Source organism: Cherax quadricarinatus, unplaced genomic scaffold (assembly GCF_038502225.1).
Source record: "Cherax quadricarinatus isolate ZL_2023a unplaced genomic scaffold, ASM3850222v1 Contig53, whole genome shotgun sequence".
Classification (NCBI taxonomy): domain Eukaryota; kingdom Metazoa; phylum Arthropoda; class Malacostraca; order Decapoda; family Parastacidae; genus Cherax; species Cherax quadricarinatus.
The window spans coordinates 297,438-318,697 of NW_027195079.1; the positions used below are offsets into that span (position 1 = coordinate 297,438).

The 21,260-nt window shown below is 39.8% G+C and overlaps 1 protein-coding gene across 3 annotated transcripts in view; it reads right to left on the minus strand.

Moving 5' to 3' along the window:
- Nucleotides 1-549: 549 nt before the first annotated feature.
- The window catches only part of LOC128697884 (zinc finger protein 551-like), a 103,638-nt gene continuing 82,927 nt past the window's right edge, over nt 550-21,260 (minus strand). For all 3 annotated transcript variants that reach the window (XM_070079947.1, XM_070079948.1, XM_070079949.1), the window contains exon 3: nt 550-10,997. In XM_070079947.1, the coding sequence (XP_069936048.1) occupies nt 6,707-7,681 (975 nt within the window). In that variant the 5' untranslated portion in view covers nt 7,682-10,997 and the 3' untranslated portion in view covers nt 550-6,706. The remainder of the gene's footprint in view (nt 10,998-21,260) is intronic.

The window sequence follows — 21,260 nt, forward strand, 5'->3', positions numbered from 1 at the left end:
ATGCCAAGCGTCCACTGCACGTCAACAGGTGAGTCTAATATTCTTTTGCAAGTGTGCCAATATTATTCATACCATTTTTTACACTAATGCAGTAGTCTGCATAACAGAAAACCTTCTATTTTTTGTGAGAATAAAAATTCAAAGTGGAAAGCAAAAGAATGTAAGAGGGGCCTTGAGAAGTGACTAATGAACAAAGGAAATGTCATTTTAGTGCCCGGAATGTATTTCTTGTTTATTCTGGACCGTATTCGGAAATTGGTATCTTTTGAAATTTGTGTGAAATTGGCAAAATTGCTAAATTCTGACCACTGTACTGGATAGTTGAAATTGGTAAATAGATGGTTTCTTGCACTCATTCGATAGAAAAAATGGAGTTCTAGCGAAATATTCATGTTTTTTGTTGACTAGTGCAGTGGAATTGGCCGAAAATGGGGCTCAAAGTGGGCAAAATCGCCGATGCGTAAACATCGCCGAGACCGCTAACTTCGCAAGAGCATAATTCCGTAAGTTTTCCATCAAATTTCATAATTTTGGTGTCATTATGATCGGGAAAAGATTCTCTATCTTTTCATATAGACAAATTTTTTTTTTTTTTTTTAAATTTGGCCGACCCTGAGAACGAGTCTCGGAGAGGGCCTGTCGACCCTCAAAGGGTTAATACTACTATGTAGTATTAGTCAATGTATGAACTTTGGGTGTCTAGCCTTGAAGTTTTAAGATTTAGGTAATTGGGAGATTGTTTTTTTTGGTAAAGTTAAATACTAAGTATTGAGCATTTAGTCTAGGGTGAGTAAGTGGTTTTCGAGAAGAGTCTTAAATTGATTTTCAGAATGAATTCCAAATTTTGGGGCCCTTTATGTGCATAGAGTTTTTACAGTGTGATATGGACACTGGGTACATCAAAAAGAGTTATGGTTGTGTGTCCTGTTAGGGTTGGTGAGGAGAAGTTTGAGTGGAGGGTTTATGTTTGAGTGTAGTGTTCTATGTATGTAGTAGGCACATGAATAAGTATGGATGTTCTTTATGGTGAGCAGATTTAGACTTTTGAATATTGGTGGAGTATGCTGTAGGGAGTGGGAATTTGCTATTCTGACTGCAGCCTTTTGCTGGGTAATTAGTGGTCTTAGGTGATTTAATGTTGTTGATCCCCATGCACAAATTCCATATGTGAGATAAGGGTATATGAGTGAATGATACAGTGCAAGGAGAACTGATTGTGGAACATAGTACTGTATCTTTAATAGTATGCCTACTGTCTTATAGATTTTCTTGGATTATAATAAAAAAGAAGCGCTAAACCACAAGGGCTATACAGCACTGCAGGGCAGGAAAAAGGGTGGCAAAAGGGAGAGGGATTACTAGGTTACAGAGACAGTGAGGCAGTGGATAGTGCGGGGAGAGAGGGTAGCAAGAGATTGAGGTGGAAATGGCTGAGGAGAGTGCTAAAGGTATCATCATCAGAGTTTGTTTGTAATGGGTTTGACAAAGCTCATGGAAAGCAAAATGTTGCCACAATAAAATGTCACATTAGTTGCACTTGTGTCCATTTATCTAACATACTGTCGGTAATCCTACCATCAATATTACATCTAAAGTTGTGTCCTGTGATAACTTTCAATGTCAAAAATGCCTGAAAGCCTCTTTAATCATTCACTAAAGCTGAATAAAAAGAAGTTGGAAATTATATGGTGGTTGTGGGGATTATCTCCCCCTGGGCTCAGTCACAGACCAGGCCTCCTAGGCTCCCCCTGGGCTCAGTCACAGACCAGGCCTCCTAGGCACCCCCTGGGCTCGGTCACAGACCAGGCTTCCTAGGTAGGAAAGGAAATATTACAGGATTAAGAACTAAGTATTACAAAACACAAAGGAAAGTAATATAGGAAAGCTCTGTGTTTTCGGCTCCCTCTTTACTGTTCTCACTTTTCAGCAGTTTTCAATGTAATTATTGTTTGGTGCTTTTTCTGCTTCTTTGCACAACAGTTGTGTCAGGGAAGAGTTCCCAGTGTCATGTTTTAAGTATTGTATGTATTTTAGATTTATTTTATTTTTGTATGTGATTTTTTTATGCCTAGATGTACTGAACACTTAATATATTATAGTGTAAACATGTTATATGGCATTTTAGACATGTTTGATATTGAAAAAAAAAACTTTTCCACTTGCCAGCAACTATTGCTTATCAGTGAGGGTCAGGAATATAACAGCCATGAAAACAGGGACCTCTTGTAATAACAACATTGTCAAACTAAGCCCTAAACCTGGACCAAGGAAAGTAAACATTGTGTGTGTGTGTACATAGTGAATAAAAGTCGAGGTTTGTAACACTTACGCTGAAAAGATGTCCACCCAGAGATGTCGAGCTTAAATTCAGTGGCGGCTTGTGCAGGGGTGCTGCAGAACTGCAGCACCCCCTATTTTCACTTGATATTATCGATAACATTCAACATGAGTCTTATTTTTCTTGAAATCTTTCTTTATACCTGTACATTATATAATCAAAGAATTAAAGAAAATAGGGGTGCTGCAGAACCCCCGCATGAGCCGCCACTACTTAAATTTCTTTCCATGTCCACTGCTCAGTAACCTACACCGACACTACTGTCAGTTATGTGTTGGTTATTAACTTGGTTGATTCCTGAAGACCAGTCAATACATGCAGTGTTTACATATGCTGCTATGTATGATAATTCATTTAACTCTATTTATGTGTATGTTTACTAGAATAAACTGGCTGACTGACTGGACTTACTGATTGACTGACCTACTGACTGACTGTACTGACTTAACTGACTGACTGTACTGACTGACTTACTGATAGGACTGACTGACCCACTGACTGTACTGACTGACTAGAGTGACCTGACTGATTGAATATAGTGACTTAACATACTGACTGGACTAAGTGACTTACTGACTTGGCTAACTATAGTTAGTGAGTACTGACCAACTGAGGGAACAAGACTAAGATTGAGAAAGGTTGATGAGAAATGAGACGCTTGACACTGATATGCACTGCCGTTTCCATGACTAAACTTCTGGTACAGCTTACAATACCGACTGGTTGGAGAGCTGTTCATAAGTCTGAGTGGTCTTTAAACAGGTAGGTTGTTAAGTGAGGAGTACCTGTAATATAACTTTAACATTGCTACTCATAAAGACCATGATACAAAAAAAAAAGTCACGAAAAATAGAATATAAAACTAATAGAAAAGTGCCAAAGATTTATATTATTATATGAGCACTTTCATATACAGTGGTACCTCGGTACACATCCTCAATCCATTCCAGGCTCTTGGACGTATACCAAACAAATTTTCCTATAAGAAATATGTATAGGGAAAATGATTAATTCGTTCCCATCAAAGAAATGCTGAACACTGACAATGATGCACCTGCTGCGCATTCTTTGAGTGATGGTGAAATTAGATGAATTGTGATATAAATAAGTCGTAGAGTTGATATTAGCATCATATTGAAGTATGTCATGCCTCTTAAGAGCAGGAATTCTGCTGGAATGGATTAATGCAATTTAAATTAATTTAAACGAGGAAAACTGACTCAGCACACAAACAGATCGGGATACAAACGAGGTCATGGAACGGATTAAATTTGTCAGCTAAGGTTCCACTGTATATGTAAACACATATTGCAACCTTTGCAAAGAAATAAATATTTTATTTATTAACTTATTTAAGAAACCTCTCTCGAGGGGGAAGTTCGCATCCCGAAATTTCCTTCGTATCCAGAAGCAAAAAATCGACCAAACAACGGTTTGTATCCGAGGTTCCACTGTATTATCATATCTTCCATTTGCACGGTCCACTGGAATGTTTTCCCTCCCATGTGGTTTTTTTTTTGGTTTCAATCAATTTAATTTTTGGGAAAGAACATAAGAAAGAATGAACACTGCAGCAGGCCTACTGACCCATGCTCAGCGGGTCTATGTCACCCCTCGGCTTAGACCAATGACCCACCTAGTCAGGTCACTTCCACTTAAGGAAGGAGCACGGCTTCTGACCTAGTAGTACACGCTAGTCAGGACCAACTCACACCCACCCACACCCACTCAAGTATTTATCTAGCCTATTTTTAAAACTACACAACGTTTTTGCTTCTATGACAGACATACAGTGGACCCCCGCATAACCCTATTAATCCGTTCCTGAGAGCTCAATGTTATGCGAAATTATCGTTATGTGAATTAATTTTCCCCATAAGAAATAATGGAAATCAAATTAATCCGTGCAAGACACCCAAAAGTATGAAAAAAAAAATTTTTTTACATGAAATATTAATTTTAATACACACAAACTTAAGAAAACATGCACAGTTACATGACACTTACCTTTATTGAATATGTGCTGATGATTGATGGGATGGGAGGAGGGGAGACTGGATGGTTTTAGTGTTTAGAAGGGGAATCCCCTTCCATTAGGACTTGAGGTGTCAAGTCCTTTTCTGGGGTTGCTTCCCTTCTTCTTTTAATGCCACTAGGACCAGCTTCAGAGTCGCTGGACTTCTGTTGCACAACATATCTGTCCATAGTGCAGCCAGCAGCAACAGCCTGGTTGATCAGGCTCTGATCCACCAGGAGGCCTGGTCACAGACCGGGCCGTGGGGGCGTTGACCCCCGGAACTCTCTCCAGGTAAACTCCAGGTAATAGTGGCCTGTACCTCTCGTTCCTTTATGACTTTCCTAAAGTGTTTCACAACAGTGTCAGTGTAATAGTCACCAGCACGGCTTGCAATAGCTGTCTGAGGGTGATTTTCATCCATGAAGGTTTGCACTTCAAGCCACTTTGCACAGATTTCCTTAATCTCTGAAGTAGGCAACTTCTTCAATTTCTCTCTCCCCTCCTCCAAAGCAATTTCCTCAGGTGTGGCCTCTTGCTGTTGAAGTTGATCTAGCAGCTCATCAGTGGTTAGTTCTTCATTGTCCTCCTCCACCAACTCTTCCACATCCTCCCCACTAACCTCCAACCCCAAGGACTTCCCCAATGCCACAATTGATTCCTCAACTGGCATAGGATTCTCAGGGTTAGCCTCAAATCCTTCAAAATCTTTTTGGTCTACACATTCTGGCCACAGTTTCTTCCAAGCAGAGTTCAAGGTCTTCTTAGTCACTCCCTCCCAAGCCTTACCTATAAGGTTTACACAATTGAGGATATTAAAGTGCTCTCTCCAAAACTCTCTTAGAGTCAATTGAGTTTCTGAGATCACTACAAAGCACCTTTCAAACAGAGCTTTTGTGTACAGTTTTTTGAAGTTTGCAATAACCTGCTGGTCCATGGGCTGCAGGAGAGGAGTGGTATTAGGAGGCAAAAACTTCACCTTAATGAAACTCATGTCCCCACAAAGTCGCTCTGCCAAGTCTGTAGAATGACCAGGGGCATTGTCTAACACCAGGAGGCACTTAAGGTCTAATTTCTTTTCAGTTAGGTAATTTTTCACATTGGGGGCAAATGCTTGGTGTAACCAGTCATAGAAAAAGTCCCTAGTGACCCATGCCTTATTGTTTGCCCTCCACAACACACACAAATTAACCTTGAGGATATTCTTTTGCCTGAACGCTCTGGGAGTTTCAGAGTGATACACTAATAAAGGCTTCACTTTGCAATCACCACTAGCATTGGCACACATGAGAAGAGTAAGCCTGTCTTTCATAGGCTTATGTCCTGGGAGTGCCTTTTCCTCGTGAGTAACATAGGTCCTGCTTGGCATTTTCTTCCAAAACAGGCCTGTTTCTTCACAATTAAACACTTGTTCAGGTCTCAGTCCTTCACTGTCAATGTACTCCTTGAATTCATGCACATATTTTTCAGCTGCTTTTTGGTCCAAACTGGCAGCCTCACCATGCCTTATCACACTATGTATGCCACTATGCCTCTTAAATCTCTCAAACCAACCTTTGCTGGCCTTAAATTCACTCGCATCACCACTAGTTGCAGGCATTTTTCTAATTAAATCCTCGTGCAACTTCCTAGCCTTTTCACTTATGATCGCTTGAGAGATGCTATCGCCTGCTATCTGTTTTTCGTTTATCCACACCAATAACAGTCTCTCAACATCTTCTATCACTTGCGATCTCTGTTTTGAAAGCACAGTTAAACCTTTGGCAAGAACAGCTTCCTTGATTGCCGTTCTCTTGGACACAATAGAAACGATGGTTGATTGGGGTTTACTATACAACCTGGCCAGCTCGGAGACACGCACTCCACTTTCATACTTAGCAATGATCTCTTTCTTCATCTCCATAGTAATTCTCACCCTTATTCCTGTAGGGTTGGCACTAGAAGCTTTCTTGGGGCCCATGGTCACTTATTTTTCAGGTGAAATCACTATAAAAAGGCTGTAATAATACGAAATGTTCTGATTGTATGCTTGAATGTTACCGCGGAGGCTGGCTTGTAAACAATGCCACTGGCAGAACAAGTTAGCTGGCTCAGGCCGCATGGACGTGTCTCGGACGAATCGCGTTGAGCGAAGTTTTTAGCACTATGCGAGGCAAAATTTTAGCGATAAAATGTATCGCTATGTGGATTTAACACTATGTGATGCCAACGTTATGTGGGGGTCCACTGTACTTGGGAGTTTGTTCCATTCATCCACAACTCTATTACCAAACCAGTGCTTTCCTATATCCTTTCTGAATCTGAATTTTTCCAACTTGAAATCATTACTGCAAAACCGAACTCTGATATGATTTCTAACTGGTATGAAGTCTGAGGTGTTTTACTAAATTTGATTTATATGGAAATGCCTTTAGGCATTCTGAACACTTGAATGGTTTCTCTCCAGTATGAATTCTTATGTGCCTTACTAAATAAGATTTTCGTGAAAACCCTTTAAGACACTCTGAACACTGAAATGGTTTCTCTCCAGTATGAATTCTCATGTGTTCTACTAAAGAAGTTGTATCTGAAAAACTTTTTAGACACTCAGAACACTGATATGGTTTCTCTCCAGTATGAATTCTCATGTGTTGTACTGAAGACGATTTATCTGAAAACTCTTTTAGACACTCAGAACACTTATATGGTTTCTCTCCAGTATGAATTCTCATGTGTTGTATTAAATGAGATTTTTGTGAAAATTTTTTTTGACACTCTGAACATTTATATGGTTTCTCTCCAGTATGAATCCTCAGGTGCTGTAATAAAATTTGTTTTCTGTTAAACTCTTGAAGACATTCCGAACATTTATATGGCTTTTCTCCAGTATGAATTCTCATGTGTTCTACTAAAACATATTTTCTGGCAAACGCTTTTAGACACTCTGAGCACTGATATGGTTTCTCTCCAGTATGACTTCTCATGTGTTTTACTAAACCTGATTTAGCTGAAAACTCTTTTAGACATTCTGAACATTGATATGGTTTCTTTCCAGAATGATTTTTCATGTGTTCTAATAAACATGATTTATCTGAAAACTTTTCTAGACACATACAACACTGATACTGTTTCTCTTTGGTATGAATTTTCATATGTCTCACTAAATATTTTTTTTTAGAAAACTCTTTCAAACACATTAAACAAAAAACTGTGTTTTTGCATTCATTAATTGTTACAAGTGATTCACAATGAGATTTTTGTGAGGAATGTGAATACTGATGAAGTTCGACTTCTGGATGAACTGTAACATGTGATGCTTGAACACTTTCTTTATCAAGTATATCAGACATAGTGAACAAAACCCTTTCACTATAAGAACCCAAAAATTAAAAGTGTTTGAGGTGTCAGAATTTCTGAAAGGAGAAAAAAATTTCTTTGGAAATGGCAGAGAATCTTTTTGTTAAGGTAATGACTCCAGAAACATAAAATATGATGCAAACTTGTAGAATTAAAGAGGCAATCTGAGCACATCAGCAATTTCACCTTTTGCTCATTCCAAAAAATTTTTTTAGCTTATTCACAGTAGCTAAAGTGCATAAGAGTTGCTAATTTGATTAATTTAACACAAAATTCAACAAATTCTAATCTGAAAACAATAAAAAATGAACAGAGTATGCATTCCAGCAACGTATCATCTGTTCATTAATCATCTTTCCCAGCCTCTAGTATATTACGCCTTCCCTCTGTTTTGAATCCACACACACAAAATATAAGTTTTACCCTATTTCTCAGATAATAAAAAATAACCAGGAAAAATTGTTGTGATTTAGGCCATCCTAATAATTGAAGATGAGAGGGGAGAAGGAGTCTTTCCTAAAGAAAAAATTGTCAAAAATTAAATATTTCAAGCTGCTTCTGGTTTTGAAATCAACCAAATTATTCTTTTCAGTAGAATGATGTCCATTTTATCAACCAGTACCAAGAAACAGGCACAAAACCAGGAAAAAACATCCTAAAACCACCTCAAAGTCACTATTTAAAACCAAACAGGTCAGAGGTCAGTTTTTCTCAGGATGCACTGCTTGGGGAAGGATTTGATTTACACTGTGCACTTGCTCCGAAGACACATCCTCGCATGTCTACACCCAAATTTACTACTCACAGCCTATGTGAGACAACTGTGCTTAAAATGTAGACCTACAAGTGTGGGGTTAATAATGTAGACCTACATGAGTAACACTGATTAATAATGTAGACCTACGTGAGTAACACTGATTAATAATATAGACCTACATGAGTAACACTGATTAATAATGTAGACCTACGTGAGTAACACTGACTAATAATCTAGATCTACATGAGTAACACTGATTAATAATGTAGACCTACGTGAGTAACACTGATTAATAATGTAGACCTATGTGAGTAACACTGATTAATAATATAGACCTACATGAGTAACACTGATTAATAATGTAGACCTACATGAGTAACACTGATTAATAATGTAGACCTACGTGAGTAACACTGATTAATAATGTAGACCTACGTGAGTAACACTGATTAATAATCTAGACCTACATGAGTAACACTGATTAATAATGTAGACCTACATGAGTAACACTGATTAATAATCTAGACCTACGTGAGTAACACTGATTAATAATGTAGACCTACGTGAGTAACACTGATTAATAATGTAGACCTACATGAGTAACACTGATTAATAATGTAGACCTACGTGAGTAACACTGATTAATAATGTAGATCTACATGAGTAACACTGATTAATAATCTAGACCTACGTGAGTAACACTGATTAATAATCTAGACCTACGTGAGTAACACTGATTAATAATGTAGACCTACGTGAGTAATACTGATTAATAATCTAGACCTACGTGAGTAACACTGATTAATAATCTAGACCTACATGAGTAACACTGATTAATAATCTAGACCTACATGAGTAACACTGATTAATAATCTAGACCTACGTGAGTAACACTGGGGTCAATAATGTAGTACTTAGCACATACAATTTCTGTGATCACTTTCTTATATTGAAGATAAGACTTCGTTTGGATTTTTAACGCCGGAGGGTTAGCCACCCAGGATAACCCAAGAAAGTCAGTGCGTCATCAAGGACTGTCTAACTTATTTCCATTGGGGCCCTCAATCTTGTCCCCCATGATGCCGCCCACACCAGTCAACTAACACCCTGGTACCTATTTGCTGCTAGGTGAACAGGACAACATGTGTAGGAAAACACATCGAAATGTTTCTACCCTGTGAGGAATCGAACCTGGGCCCTCCATGTGTGAAATGAGAGCTTTGCCAGCCAGGCAACAGCAAGGCACTAAACCAGTAAGGTTTAAATTGTGCTTGAAGAATAGGATGGATATTTAAAAATGGGAGTATATCTCCAATAACTGGATCAAACAAGCAGTTGACAAGCACCTTCCTTGAAGGCTTCTCTAATACTCTTCATAAATTTCAATGTTTCTTACCTGGAGTTTACCTGGAGAGGGTTTTGGGGGTCAACACCCCCAGGGCTCAGTCTGATACCAGGCCTCGTGGTGGATCAGGGTCTGATCAACCAGGTTGTTACTGCTGATTGCACACAAACTGACGTACGAACCACAGACCAGTTAGTCAGGTACTGACTTTAGGTGCCTGTCCAGCACCTTCTTGAAGACAGCCAGGGGTCTATTGGTAATCCCCCTTATGTATGCTGGGAGGCAGTTAAACAGTCTTGGGCCCCTCACACTTATTGTGTTGTCTCTCACAACAGTTTTGTAACAACAAATATTATGAAAAAATTCTTATTACAGAGATAATACAAGGATGTTTGTCAACACAGCAAATGTTTATACTAGGATGTTTATACTAGGATGTTTATACTAGGATGTTAATGTGATGTTTAACAGTATTATTACACAACAACTTCATGACACTGATGCCACTGTAAATGTTATATTTCTAACACTGTAGTAACACAGTGTTGTCACTATATATTTCTAACACTGTAGTAACACAGTGTTGTCACTATATATTTCTAACACTGTAGTAACACAGTGTTGTCACTATATATTTCTAACACTGTAGTAACACAGTGTTGTCACTATATATTTCTAACACTGTAGTAACACAGTGTTGTCACTATATACTTCAGAATTTGACACATATGGGAGCCTTATGATAATAAAAATTGACACTACAATAAGAATATATCTGGTGCCAAGATGACCTGAAGTACTGGCACTACCAGTACCAACCTCTGCTACCAGAATGAACTGAAGTACTGGTACTACAAGTACCAACCTCTGCTACCAGGATGACAAGAAGTGTTGATACACTACCAGTGCCAACCTCTGCTACCAGGATGACCTGAAGTACTGGTAATACAAGTACCAACCTCCGCTACCAGGATGACCTGAAGTACTGGTACTACAAGTACCAACCTCTGCTACCAGGATGACCTGAAGTACTGGTACTACCAGTACCAACCTCTGCTACCAGGATGACCTGAAGTACTGGTACTACAAGTACCAACCTCTGCTACCAGGATGACCTGAAGTACTGGTACTACCAGTACCAACCTCTGCTACCAGGATGACCTGAAGTACTGGTACCACAAGTACCAACCTCGGCTACCAGGATGACCTGCATAAAAGAAATAATTGTTAAACTTTTTCTTTTACTATGTTGATGTTTATCATAATTATGTAATGCTTGCGGTATTATCATCCCCTAGACTGTTGCAACCCCAAATCCTGTGGCGTCTCCTGGTGTTGCAAAATTTCCACAAAAAAAAAAATAATTATTTTTTCTTGTGAAATGATAGGGAATCTTTTCCCGATTGTAATGACATCAAAAGAACAAAATTTGATGGAAAACTGACGGAATTATGCTCTCGTGAACTTAGCAACCTCGGCGATGTTTACAAATTGGCGATTTTGCCTACTTTGAGCCCTATTTTCGGCTAATTCCATTATCCAGTCGACCAAACTCATAGCTATTTCTTTAGAACTCCATTTTTTCTATCAATTGAGTACAAGAAACTGCCCATTTACCAATTCCAGGCCCCTCTGATATTACTCTTGCCTTCTATTCTGAATTTTTATTCAAACAAAAAATAGAAGATTTACTGTTATGCAGACTACTGCAATATTGTAATAATTGTGTAAATAATGTTAATCCATTCATGACTGCATATTAGAATGGCTAGTTGGACATTTATTGGAAAAATGACATCATTTGTTTACTTCTGAACATCGGCAAAAATCAAACATTTCCCCTACTTTGAGCTCCATTTCAAGGTTCTTTTCAAAGTAAAACCAATCAAAATCACCTATCTATCACACTATCTATCAAACGAGACCAAGAAAACGAGAATACAACCATAAATACTATACGAAAATAGACCACAAATTCGGCATTTTAATTAAAAAAACGGTCTCAGTTTTTTTTTCTCATTATGCACTGCGTGCTGCAGGATATTTTTTATATGGTGCACACTGACCACACAGACCCATTCTCTCACATTTGGGCCTACCAGCTTTCTCCTGCTTGATTTGAAGCCACTAGAATTTATGAGTATATACTATGTCAAAAACGGTGGCTTGTAAGACGTATATATACGACTGAAACAGTCAAAGGGTTATTATTATTATTATTATTATTATTATTGTAATACAGTGGAACCATGGTTTTTGCGATTAATTCATTCCAGAAAGTCTGACAAAAACCGAATTGTACCAAAACTGAAGCAATATTTCCCATAAGAAATAATGTAAATCCAATTAACCCTTTCAGGGTCAAGGGGCCCTCTCCTAAACTCCTTCTCAGGATCAAAATTTTTTTGAAAATAATAAAAATTATTTTTTCTTATGAAATGATAGAGAATCTTTTCCCAATCATAATGACACCAAAAGTACGAAATTTGATGGAAAATTTACGGAAATATGCTCTCGCAAAGTTAGCGGTCTTGATGATGTTTACGCTTTGGCGATTTCACCCACTTTGAGACCTATTTTCAGCCAATTCCAATGTATCAGTTGACAAACGTCATAGCTATTTCGCTAGAACTCCATTTGTTCTATTGAATGAGTACAAGAACTGTGCTCCAGATGTGAGGGGAAGTCACATGCAGTCGAGCTCCATCAAAAATTGCATTTCCTGATAGTCCCAGGGGGAACAGAGGGCAGGAAATAAGCGTGTGCAACCATAAAGTGCATATACTCCTTTGAACCGACATAAAAGGAATATCAGTGAACACTAAATAGAAAATTATGGATTACAGTGTGATATGGAGAGTGCCGGTGGAGTAACGGTTACTGTGGAAATAGGCCTGACCAGCACTAGTGAATTATTGCCAGAAGTCGACAGAAGTGGAAATAAACAGATACTGAACTATCTATAAGTAATATAGTGAGTGACAAGGATATATATGTGCAGTGACATAGTGAACTAAATTGTAGATAAGAGTAATCTTAATTATTCCCCAGTATAACATAAAATATATGGTGTAGCATATGGGAATATTTACAAGCAACTAGCTCTAGCAAACTATTGCCAGAGGTCCAGAAAAGTGGAAATAACAGATGAGTATTTACTATCCAAACCATACCCCGGCCGGGATTGAACCCGCGGTCAGAGAGTCTCAAAACTCCAGCCCGTCGCGTTAGCCACTAGACCAGCTAGCCACAATAAGATTCGTCCAACTAGGTATATTTCTACACCATAGGAAGGTTAGCACAGGCACCACTGTGACCACAAATGCAAGTTTTTACAGACGAATCTCCAGCTAGCGTGGCCGTGACGAACTCTAGCTCAAGTCCCTTCACTGCTGTCAACATGACTCACGAAATCATAATGACACGATTGCAAACAAAACGGGCTGGAGTTTTGAGACTCTCTGACCGCGGGTTCAATCCTGGCCGGGGTATGGTTTGTTTGCAATCGTGTCATTACGATTTCGTGAGTCGAGTATTTACTATAGTCATAAGTAATAAAGCGAGTAATAAGACTAGTGTTGACATGTGACACGTGGTACACAAAGGTTTGAGTTACCACATATAATGAATAGACTAGGATACCGAGACATAATAGAAAGACCTAGTGAGCCTAAATTGTCAGTGGAACAACACAAGGATAGTGATTAACATAATGGAAGTGGTTTAAACTAAAATGTGGTGGCATGAGAGAAGTGCCACATACCCTGCAGTGATGTGTGAAGTCATACATCTGGCAGTGCTGCCAGGCAGCCACTCAGGCCTACCATATTCATTCATAAAAACACCATATACCCCATACTGCAATAGCCAGTCTAGACCAGTGTGAGGAACACAGTAAGATCAGTAAACTAAAATATATATGAGTGATCAGAGAGGAATGAATCTGGAAAGAGTTATACAGTGAACTAGGCCTATAAGTGTTATCATACAGTGGGTTGTGTTTTGTACTGAAGGACTGTTTCTTATCTCATAAGGAATATAACAAATGATGAGGTATTGATGCTCAGTGATATAGTAATCCTAAATTGTGGATTACAGCAATCTGTCAAATACCCAATACATAGTGCATAATATATGGAGTATATTCATGGGTTGACCATCACCAGCGAAAAAATTATTGTCAGAGGTGACAGTGAAGTGCAAACTATCGTACAAGTGTTATAACGAGGAAAAAAGGATATAAACCAGCAGTGATATAGTAAACTGAACTTGTGGATAGGAGTTAATCCTTTTTAATCCAGAGTGTAGTGTAAAAACTATGGTGTAATTATATGGGAATAAGTGCACAAGTGCCACGCACACCCCACCTCCCAGCCCCCGCCTCATGCCCCCGCCCCATTCCCCGGATCCTACACCATCCATCCAATAATCCCACCCCCCGGCCCCCCTCCTCGCACCCTCACCTTCTTTCCACAGACCCCTACCTCCCAGCTTACCATCCCACAGCACAGCCCCCTCCTCCTATCTTCCCTACCCACCGCCCAGCCCTCCCCATCTACCAGCCACCACCCCCCAGCCCACACATAATAAATACACCATCCACCACATACATCTGCTTAAAAGTAATCATGACCAGGAATAAAGGCTGCTGTATATGTGAAAATTTTTTTGGGGAGAAACATGAGGAGCAGTGATTGGGAAATATGTAGTAAAACATCACATATATCATGTACACAGCTTCATGCAACCATGACAAATGACCTAAAACAAGAAAGTCGTTTCTGGATTTGCCCCAGTGAAAGGGGCAGCTGGTTAACCCTTTCAGGGTCGACAGGCCCTAAACTTGTTCTCAGGGTCGGAAATTTTTTGAAAAAAAAAAAAAAATTATTTTTTCTTATGAAATGATAGAGAATCTTTTCTCGATCATAATGGCACCAAAATTATGAAATTTGATGGAAAACTTACAGAATTATGCTCTCGCGAAGTTAGTGGTCTCGACGATGTTTACACATCTGCGATTTCGCCCACTTTGAGCCCTATTTTCAGCCAATTCCAATGTACTAGTCGACAAAAATCATACCTATTTCCCTAGAACTCCATTTTTTTTATCGAATGAGTGCAAGAAACCATCCATTTACCGATTTCAACTATCCAATAAAGTGGTCAGAAATTGGCAATTTTGCCAATTTCACACAAATTTCAAAAGATGCCGATTTCCAAATAGGGTCCAGAATAAACAAGACAGACATTCCTGGCACTAAAATAACATTTACTCTGTTCATTACTCATGTCTCCAGGCCTCTGTTACATTTCTTTTGCTTTCCACTTTGAATTTTTATTCTTACAAAAAATAGAAGATTTATGTTATGCAGACTACTGCATTAGTGTAGAAATGGTATAAATAATATCAGTGCACTCGTGAAAGAATATCAGACTCACCAGTTGATGTGTATTGGACGCATGGCATGATTTGTTTACCTTTGAACTTTGGCAAAAATCGAACATTTCTGCTACTTTGAGCTCAATTTCAAGTTTTTTTCATTGTGAAACCAATCAAAGTCATCTCAATTTCTGTAATATGTCTTTCATTCTATAAAATGAGACCAGGAAAACTAGAATACAATCATAAATAGCATACAAAAATACACTGCAAGGTCGCTGTTTTAAACCAAAAACACGGTTAGAGTTTTTTTTTTCTCATTATGCACCATGTGCCGTAAAAAAATTTTTATACTGCACACACTGACCACATAGACCCATTCTTTCATATGTAGGCCTACCAGCTTTCTCTTGCTACATTTGAAGGTGCTAGAATTTATGCGTACTAGTACTGCAAAAACCCTGGCCTGCAAGCCGTACTAGTATGGCACCAACCCTGAAAGGGCTAAGCTTAAGCGAGGTACTGAAAAATGAAAACCTAGAAAGCATAAGGAAGTTTCTAAGGAGCTTGCCAGAGTTTAAACAAAGAGTGGAAAACAGGGGAAAAGGAACAAGAAAAGGAGAAAAAATGCAAATAGAGGTGAAAACCAAGGAGTGGAAGTAAGAGTGGAAAACATCATACAGAGCAAGTCAGAAAAGAATGAAACAGGGATACATAACATAGCAGAAAGGGAAAGGGAGGGTGAGAAAGCTAGAGCAGGAACAAACAAAAACGAGTAAAGGGCAGAAATTAGCCTAGAAGAAAGTGAACAAGAGCAATCAGATCAGGTGGCAGAACTGGGGAATGACACAAAATCAGTAAATACAGTGGACCCCCGCATAGCGACTTTAATCCGTGCAAGAGGGCTGATTGTTATGCGAAATGTTCGGTATGCGAATGAATTTTCCCCATAAGAAATAATGGAAATCAAATTAATCCGTGCAAGACACCCAAAAGTATGAAAAAAAAATTTTTACCACATGAAATATACATTTTCCTACACACAAAGAGAAGGATACATGCACAATAGTAGAGTAGTACATGCACAATATATATTGTGCATGTACTACTCTACTAAATGAAGAATAAATGACACTTACCTTTATTGAAGATGCAGCAATGACTGATGAGACACCGTGTCCTGGGAGTGCCTTTTCCTCCTGAGTACTGTAGGTCCTGTTTGGCATTTTCTTCCAGAACAGGCCTTATCACACTGTGTACGCCACTACGATTCTTAAATCTCTCAAACCAACCTTTGCTGGCTTTAAATTCACCAATATGAGCACTAGTTCCAGGCATTTTTCCCTGTTCACCTGGGTGTTAGTCGACTGGTGTGGGTTGCATCCTGGGAGACAAGATTAAGGACCCCAATGGAAATAAGTTAGACAGTCTTCGATGACACTGACTTTTTTGGGTTATCCTGGGTGGCAAATCCTCTGGGGTTAATTGTTTCTTGGTATTCTCAATAAGCCACACCAACAACGGTGCTACAGCAGCAGCAGCAGCTGACGGTGGTACAGCAGCAACAGACGATGCTACAGCAGCAACAGACGATGCTACAGCAGCAGCAGACGATGCTACAGCAGCAACAAACGATGCTACAGCAGCAGCAGACGATGCTACAGCAGCAGCAGACGATGCTACAGCAGCAGCAGACGATGCTACAGCAGCAGCAGACGATGCTACAGCAGCAGCAGACGGTACTACAGCAGCAGCAGTAGCTGACGGTGGTACAACAGCAGCAGCAGCTGACAGTGCAGCAGCAGCTGACAGTGCAGCAGCAGCTGACAGTGCAGCAGCAGCTGACAGTGCAGCAGCAGCTGACGGTGGTACAGCAGCAGCTGTACCACCAATAGTAGCGATGGTTGATTGGGGTTTATTATACAACCTGGCCAGCTCGGAGACACGCACTCCACTTTCATACTTATCAATGATCTTTTTCTTCATCTCTATAGTAATTCTCACCCTTATTGCTGTAGGGTTGACACTAGAAGCTTTCTTGGGGCCCATGGTCACTTATTTTCCAGAAAAAATCACCAAAAACACTGTAATAATACGAAATGTTCCGATTGTATGCTTGGATGTTACCGCGGAGGCTGGCTGGTAAACAATGCCACCGGCGGGACATGTGAGCGTGGCTTAGGCCGCACATTGGACGCATCTCGGACGAAGGGTGGTGAGCGGGTTTTTGGGCGGTATGCGAGGCAAAATTTTTGCGAAAAAAGCGAGCGGTATGCGGATTGTACGGTATGCGATGTGTGTGGTATGCGGGGTCCACTGTATAGGTAGTCAGAACATTTGCAGATACTATGCTAAAGGTATGTGCCTATATGGCAGAGATTGCTGGAATAAACACACCAGAAAATGTGCCAATATGTTGAGGAAGGGAAAGTGTCGTTTCAACAAAGAGTGCAGCAGGTACTTCCATCCAGTAATGTGTAAAGCTTCAATGCAATCCAGAGAATGTTATGACCTGAGCTGCCCAGACCACCATATAAAAAGAACGTGGCACTACAGAGTTAGCAGAGAAAGGGAAATTGAACAGCAATCTTTTTTAGACAAAAAGAGAAAGATCAAAACAAAGGAAGAGACAAACAGGGGGAATGGTACAGAGAGGAGAGGTGGGCAGTAAAATGGGGCGTACCAAACCAGGCATCAGCCCATCAAGGCCAAATAAGCAATCAAACGCGAAGCCAGTACTGGAGAAACCAGGGGCGTGTATACCAGGGGACATACCAGATAGTACACCACCAGTGGTACTAATGAAACGTAAAGCGAGACAAAACATCCCACATGGTAATTCCTGCTTCATATTTGCAAATATTCAGGGTTTGAAATCAAATAAAAATGACAAAGTTAGTTATGTCAGTGGACTCCTAACAGAAGCAAATGCCATGTTTGGAACATTTACAGAAACACACACAAGGGATGTTTTGGACAGAGAGATAAAGATAGAAAACTACAATATGTATAGATGTGACAGAATCAATAGGTCACAGGGAGGAGTAGGAATGTATGTAAAGGATACTTTCTGATGCACAGAAGTGCTGAACTCTACGAATGATATACAGTAGGGCCTCGCTTTACGACGTTACACTAATACGGCGATGTCAAATTATGACCAAAATTTGCTATACGGCAAGTGGTCTTTCAAATACGGCACGCCCCACCCAGTTAGTTTACATTCTCAGTGACCAAATCTATTATGTCAGGAAAATTTCCAAAATTTCAAGTGTTTTAAAGTTACTGCATATTTTATATGTACAGTGGACCCCCGTATAGCGACCTTAATCCGTGCAAGAGGGCTGGCTGTTATGTGAAATGTTCGCTATGTGAATGAATTTTCCCCATAAAAAATAATGGAAATAAAATTAATCCGTGCAAGACACCCAAAAGTATGAAAAAAAAATTTTTTTACCACAAAAAAATGTTAATTTTAGTACACACAAACTGAAAAAGGCATGCACAATTACATGACACTTACTTTTATTGAAGATCTGGTGATGATTGATGGGATGGGAGGAGGGGAGAGAGAGTGTTAGTGTTTAGAAGGGGAATCCCCTTCCATTAAGACTTGAGGAGGCAAGTCCTTTTCTGGGGTTACTTCCCTTCTTCTTTTAATGCCACTAGGACCAGCTTCAGAGTCACTGGACTTCTTTCGCACAACATATCTGTCCATAGTGGCCTGTACCTCTCGTTCCTTTATGATTTGTCTAAAGTGGTTCACAACACTGTCATTGTAACAGTCACCAGCACGGCTTGCAATAGCTGTGTGAGGGTGATTTTCATCAAAAGAGGTTTGCACTTCAAGCCATTTTGCACACATTTCCTTAATCTTTGAAGTAGGCAATTCCTTCAATTTCTCTCTCCCCTCCTTTGAACCAGTTTCCCCAGGTCTGGCCTCTTGCTCTTGAAGTTGATCTATCAGCTCATCAGTGGTTAGTTCTTCATTGTCCTCCTCCACCAACTCTTCCACATCCTCCCCACTAACCTCCAACCCCAAGGACTTCCCCAATGCCACAATTGATTCCTCAACTGGTATACTCCTCTCAGGGTTAGCCTCAAACCCTTCAAAATCCCTTTTGTCTACACATTCTGGCCACAGTTTCTTCCAAGCAGAGTTCAAGGTTCTCTTAGTCACTCCCTCCCAAGCCTTACCTATAAGGTTTACACAATTGAGGATATTAAAGTGATCCTTCCAAAACTCTTTTAGAGTCAATCGAGTGTCTGTGGTCACTTCAAAGCACTTTTGAAACAAAGCTTTTGTGTACAGTTTCTTGAAGTTGGAAATGACCTGCTGGTCCATGGGCTGCAGGAGAGGAGTGGTATTAGGAGGCAAAAACTTCACCTTAATGAAGCTCATGTCCCCATAAAGTCGCTCTGCCACGTCTGTAGGATGACCAGGGGCATTGTCTAACACCAGGAGGCACTTAAGGTCTAATTTCTTTTCAGTTAGGTAATCTTTCACATTGGGGGCAAATGCATGGTGTAACCAGTTATAGAAAAATTCCCTAGTGACCCATGCCTTACTGTTTGCCCTCCACAGCACACACAAATTATCCTTGAGGACATTCTTTTGCCTGAACGCTCTGGGAGTTTCAGAGTGATACACTAATAAAGGCTTAACTTTGCAATCACCACTAGCATTGGCACACATCAACAAAGTAAGCCTGTCTTTCATAGGCTTATGTCCTGGGAGTGCCTTTTCCTCCTGAGTAATGTAGGTCCTGCTTGGCATTTTCTTCCAGAACAGGCCTGTTTCATCACAATTAAACACTTGTTCAGGTTTCAGTCCTTCAGTTTCTATGTACTCCTTGAATTCATGCACATATTTTTCAGCCGCTTTGTGGTCCGAACTGGCAGCCTCACCATGCCATATCACACTATGTATGCCACTACGCTTCTTAAATCTCTCAAACCAACCTTTGCTGGCCTTAAATTCACTCACATCATCACTAGTTGCAGGCCTTTTTTTAATTAAATCCTCATGCAACTTCCTAGCCTTTTCACATATGATCGCTTGAGAGACGCTATCTCCTGCTAGCTGTTTTTCATTTATCCACACCAATAAGAGTCTCTCAACATCTTCCATCACTTGCGATCTTTGTTTCGAAAACACAGTTAAACCTTTGGCAAGAACAGCTTCCTTGATTGCCGTTTTCTTGCCCACAATAGAAGAGATGGTTGATTTGGGTTTCTTGTACAACCTGACCAGGTCGGTGATACGCACTCCACTTTCATACTTATCAATGATCTCTTTCTTCATTTCAATAGGAATCCTAACCCTTATTGCTGTAGGGTTGGAACTAGAAGCTTTCTTGGGGCCCATGGTCACTTATTTTCCAGAAACAGCACCGAAAACACTGTAATAATACGAAATATTCCGAGTGTATGCTTGGATGTTACCGCGGAGGCTGGCTGGTAAACAATGGCACAGGCGGCACATGTGAGGCTGGCTGAGGGCGCACATTGGACGCGTCTCGGACGAAGGCCGCTGAGCGGGTTTTTGTCCACTATGCGGGGCAAAATTTTAGCGATCAAAGCGTCCGCTATGCGGATTGTCCGCTATGCAAGGCGTCCGTTATGCGGGGGTCCACTGTACTCTGATAATCATACTTATGTGTACCTGTACCTAAATATACTTACACACTGTGCTGGTGTGCAGGTACACATTAAAATTGCTAAGTCTCTCTACTCATGATGCCAATACTATGTAATAATCATCACTCTTAGGCACAGTAAATGTCTTATTTTACATCAATATAGGCATTTTCATTAATCCATCTATGATATTTTCCTCAAAATTATATATGAAACCCATTACATAACATATACATGTAAACATTATACATACACTCACAGAATAAAAATTGACGTAAATATGAGATTTGTTTACAAAGCGGCTGTGTAGGTAGTGTCGGAAGAATTATGTTTTCTCTAGTCAAACTGGGGGATAACTGTAGAAAAATATTCTTTTCGCATGCCTTCACTCTATATATAGCAATTCACAACCCTTGTGGGTTTAGTGCTTTTTATTATGATAATAATAAT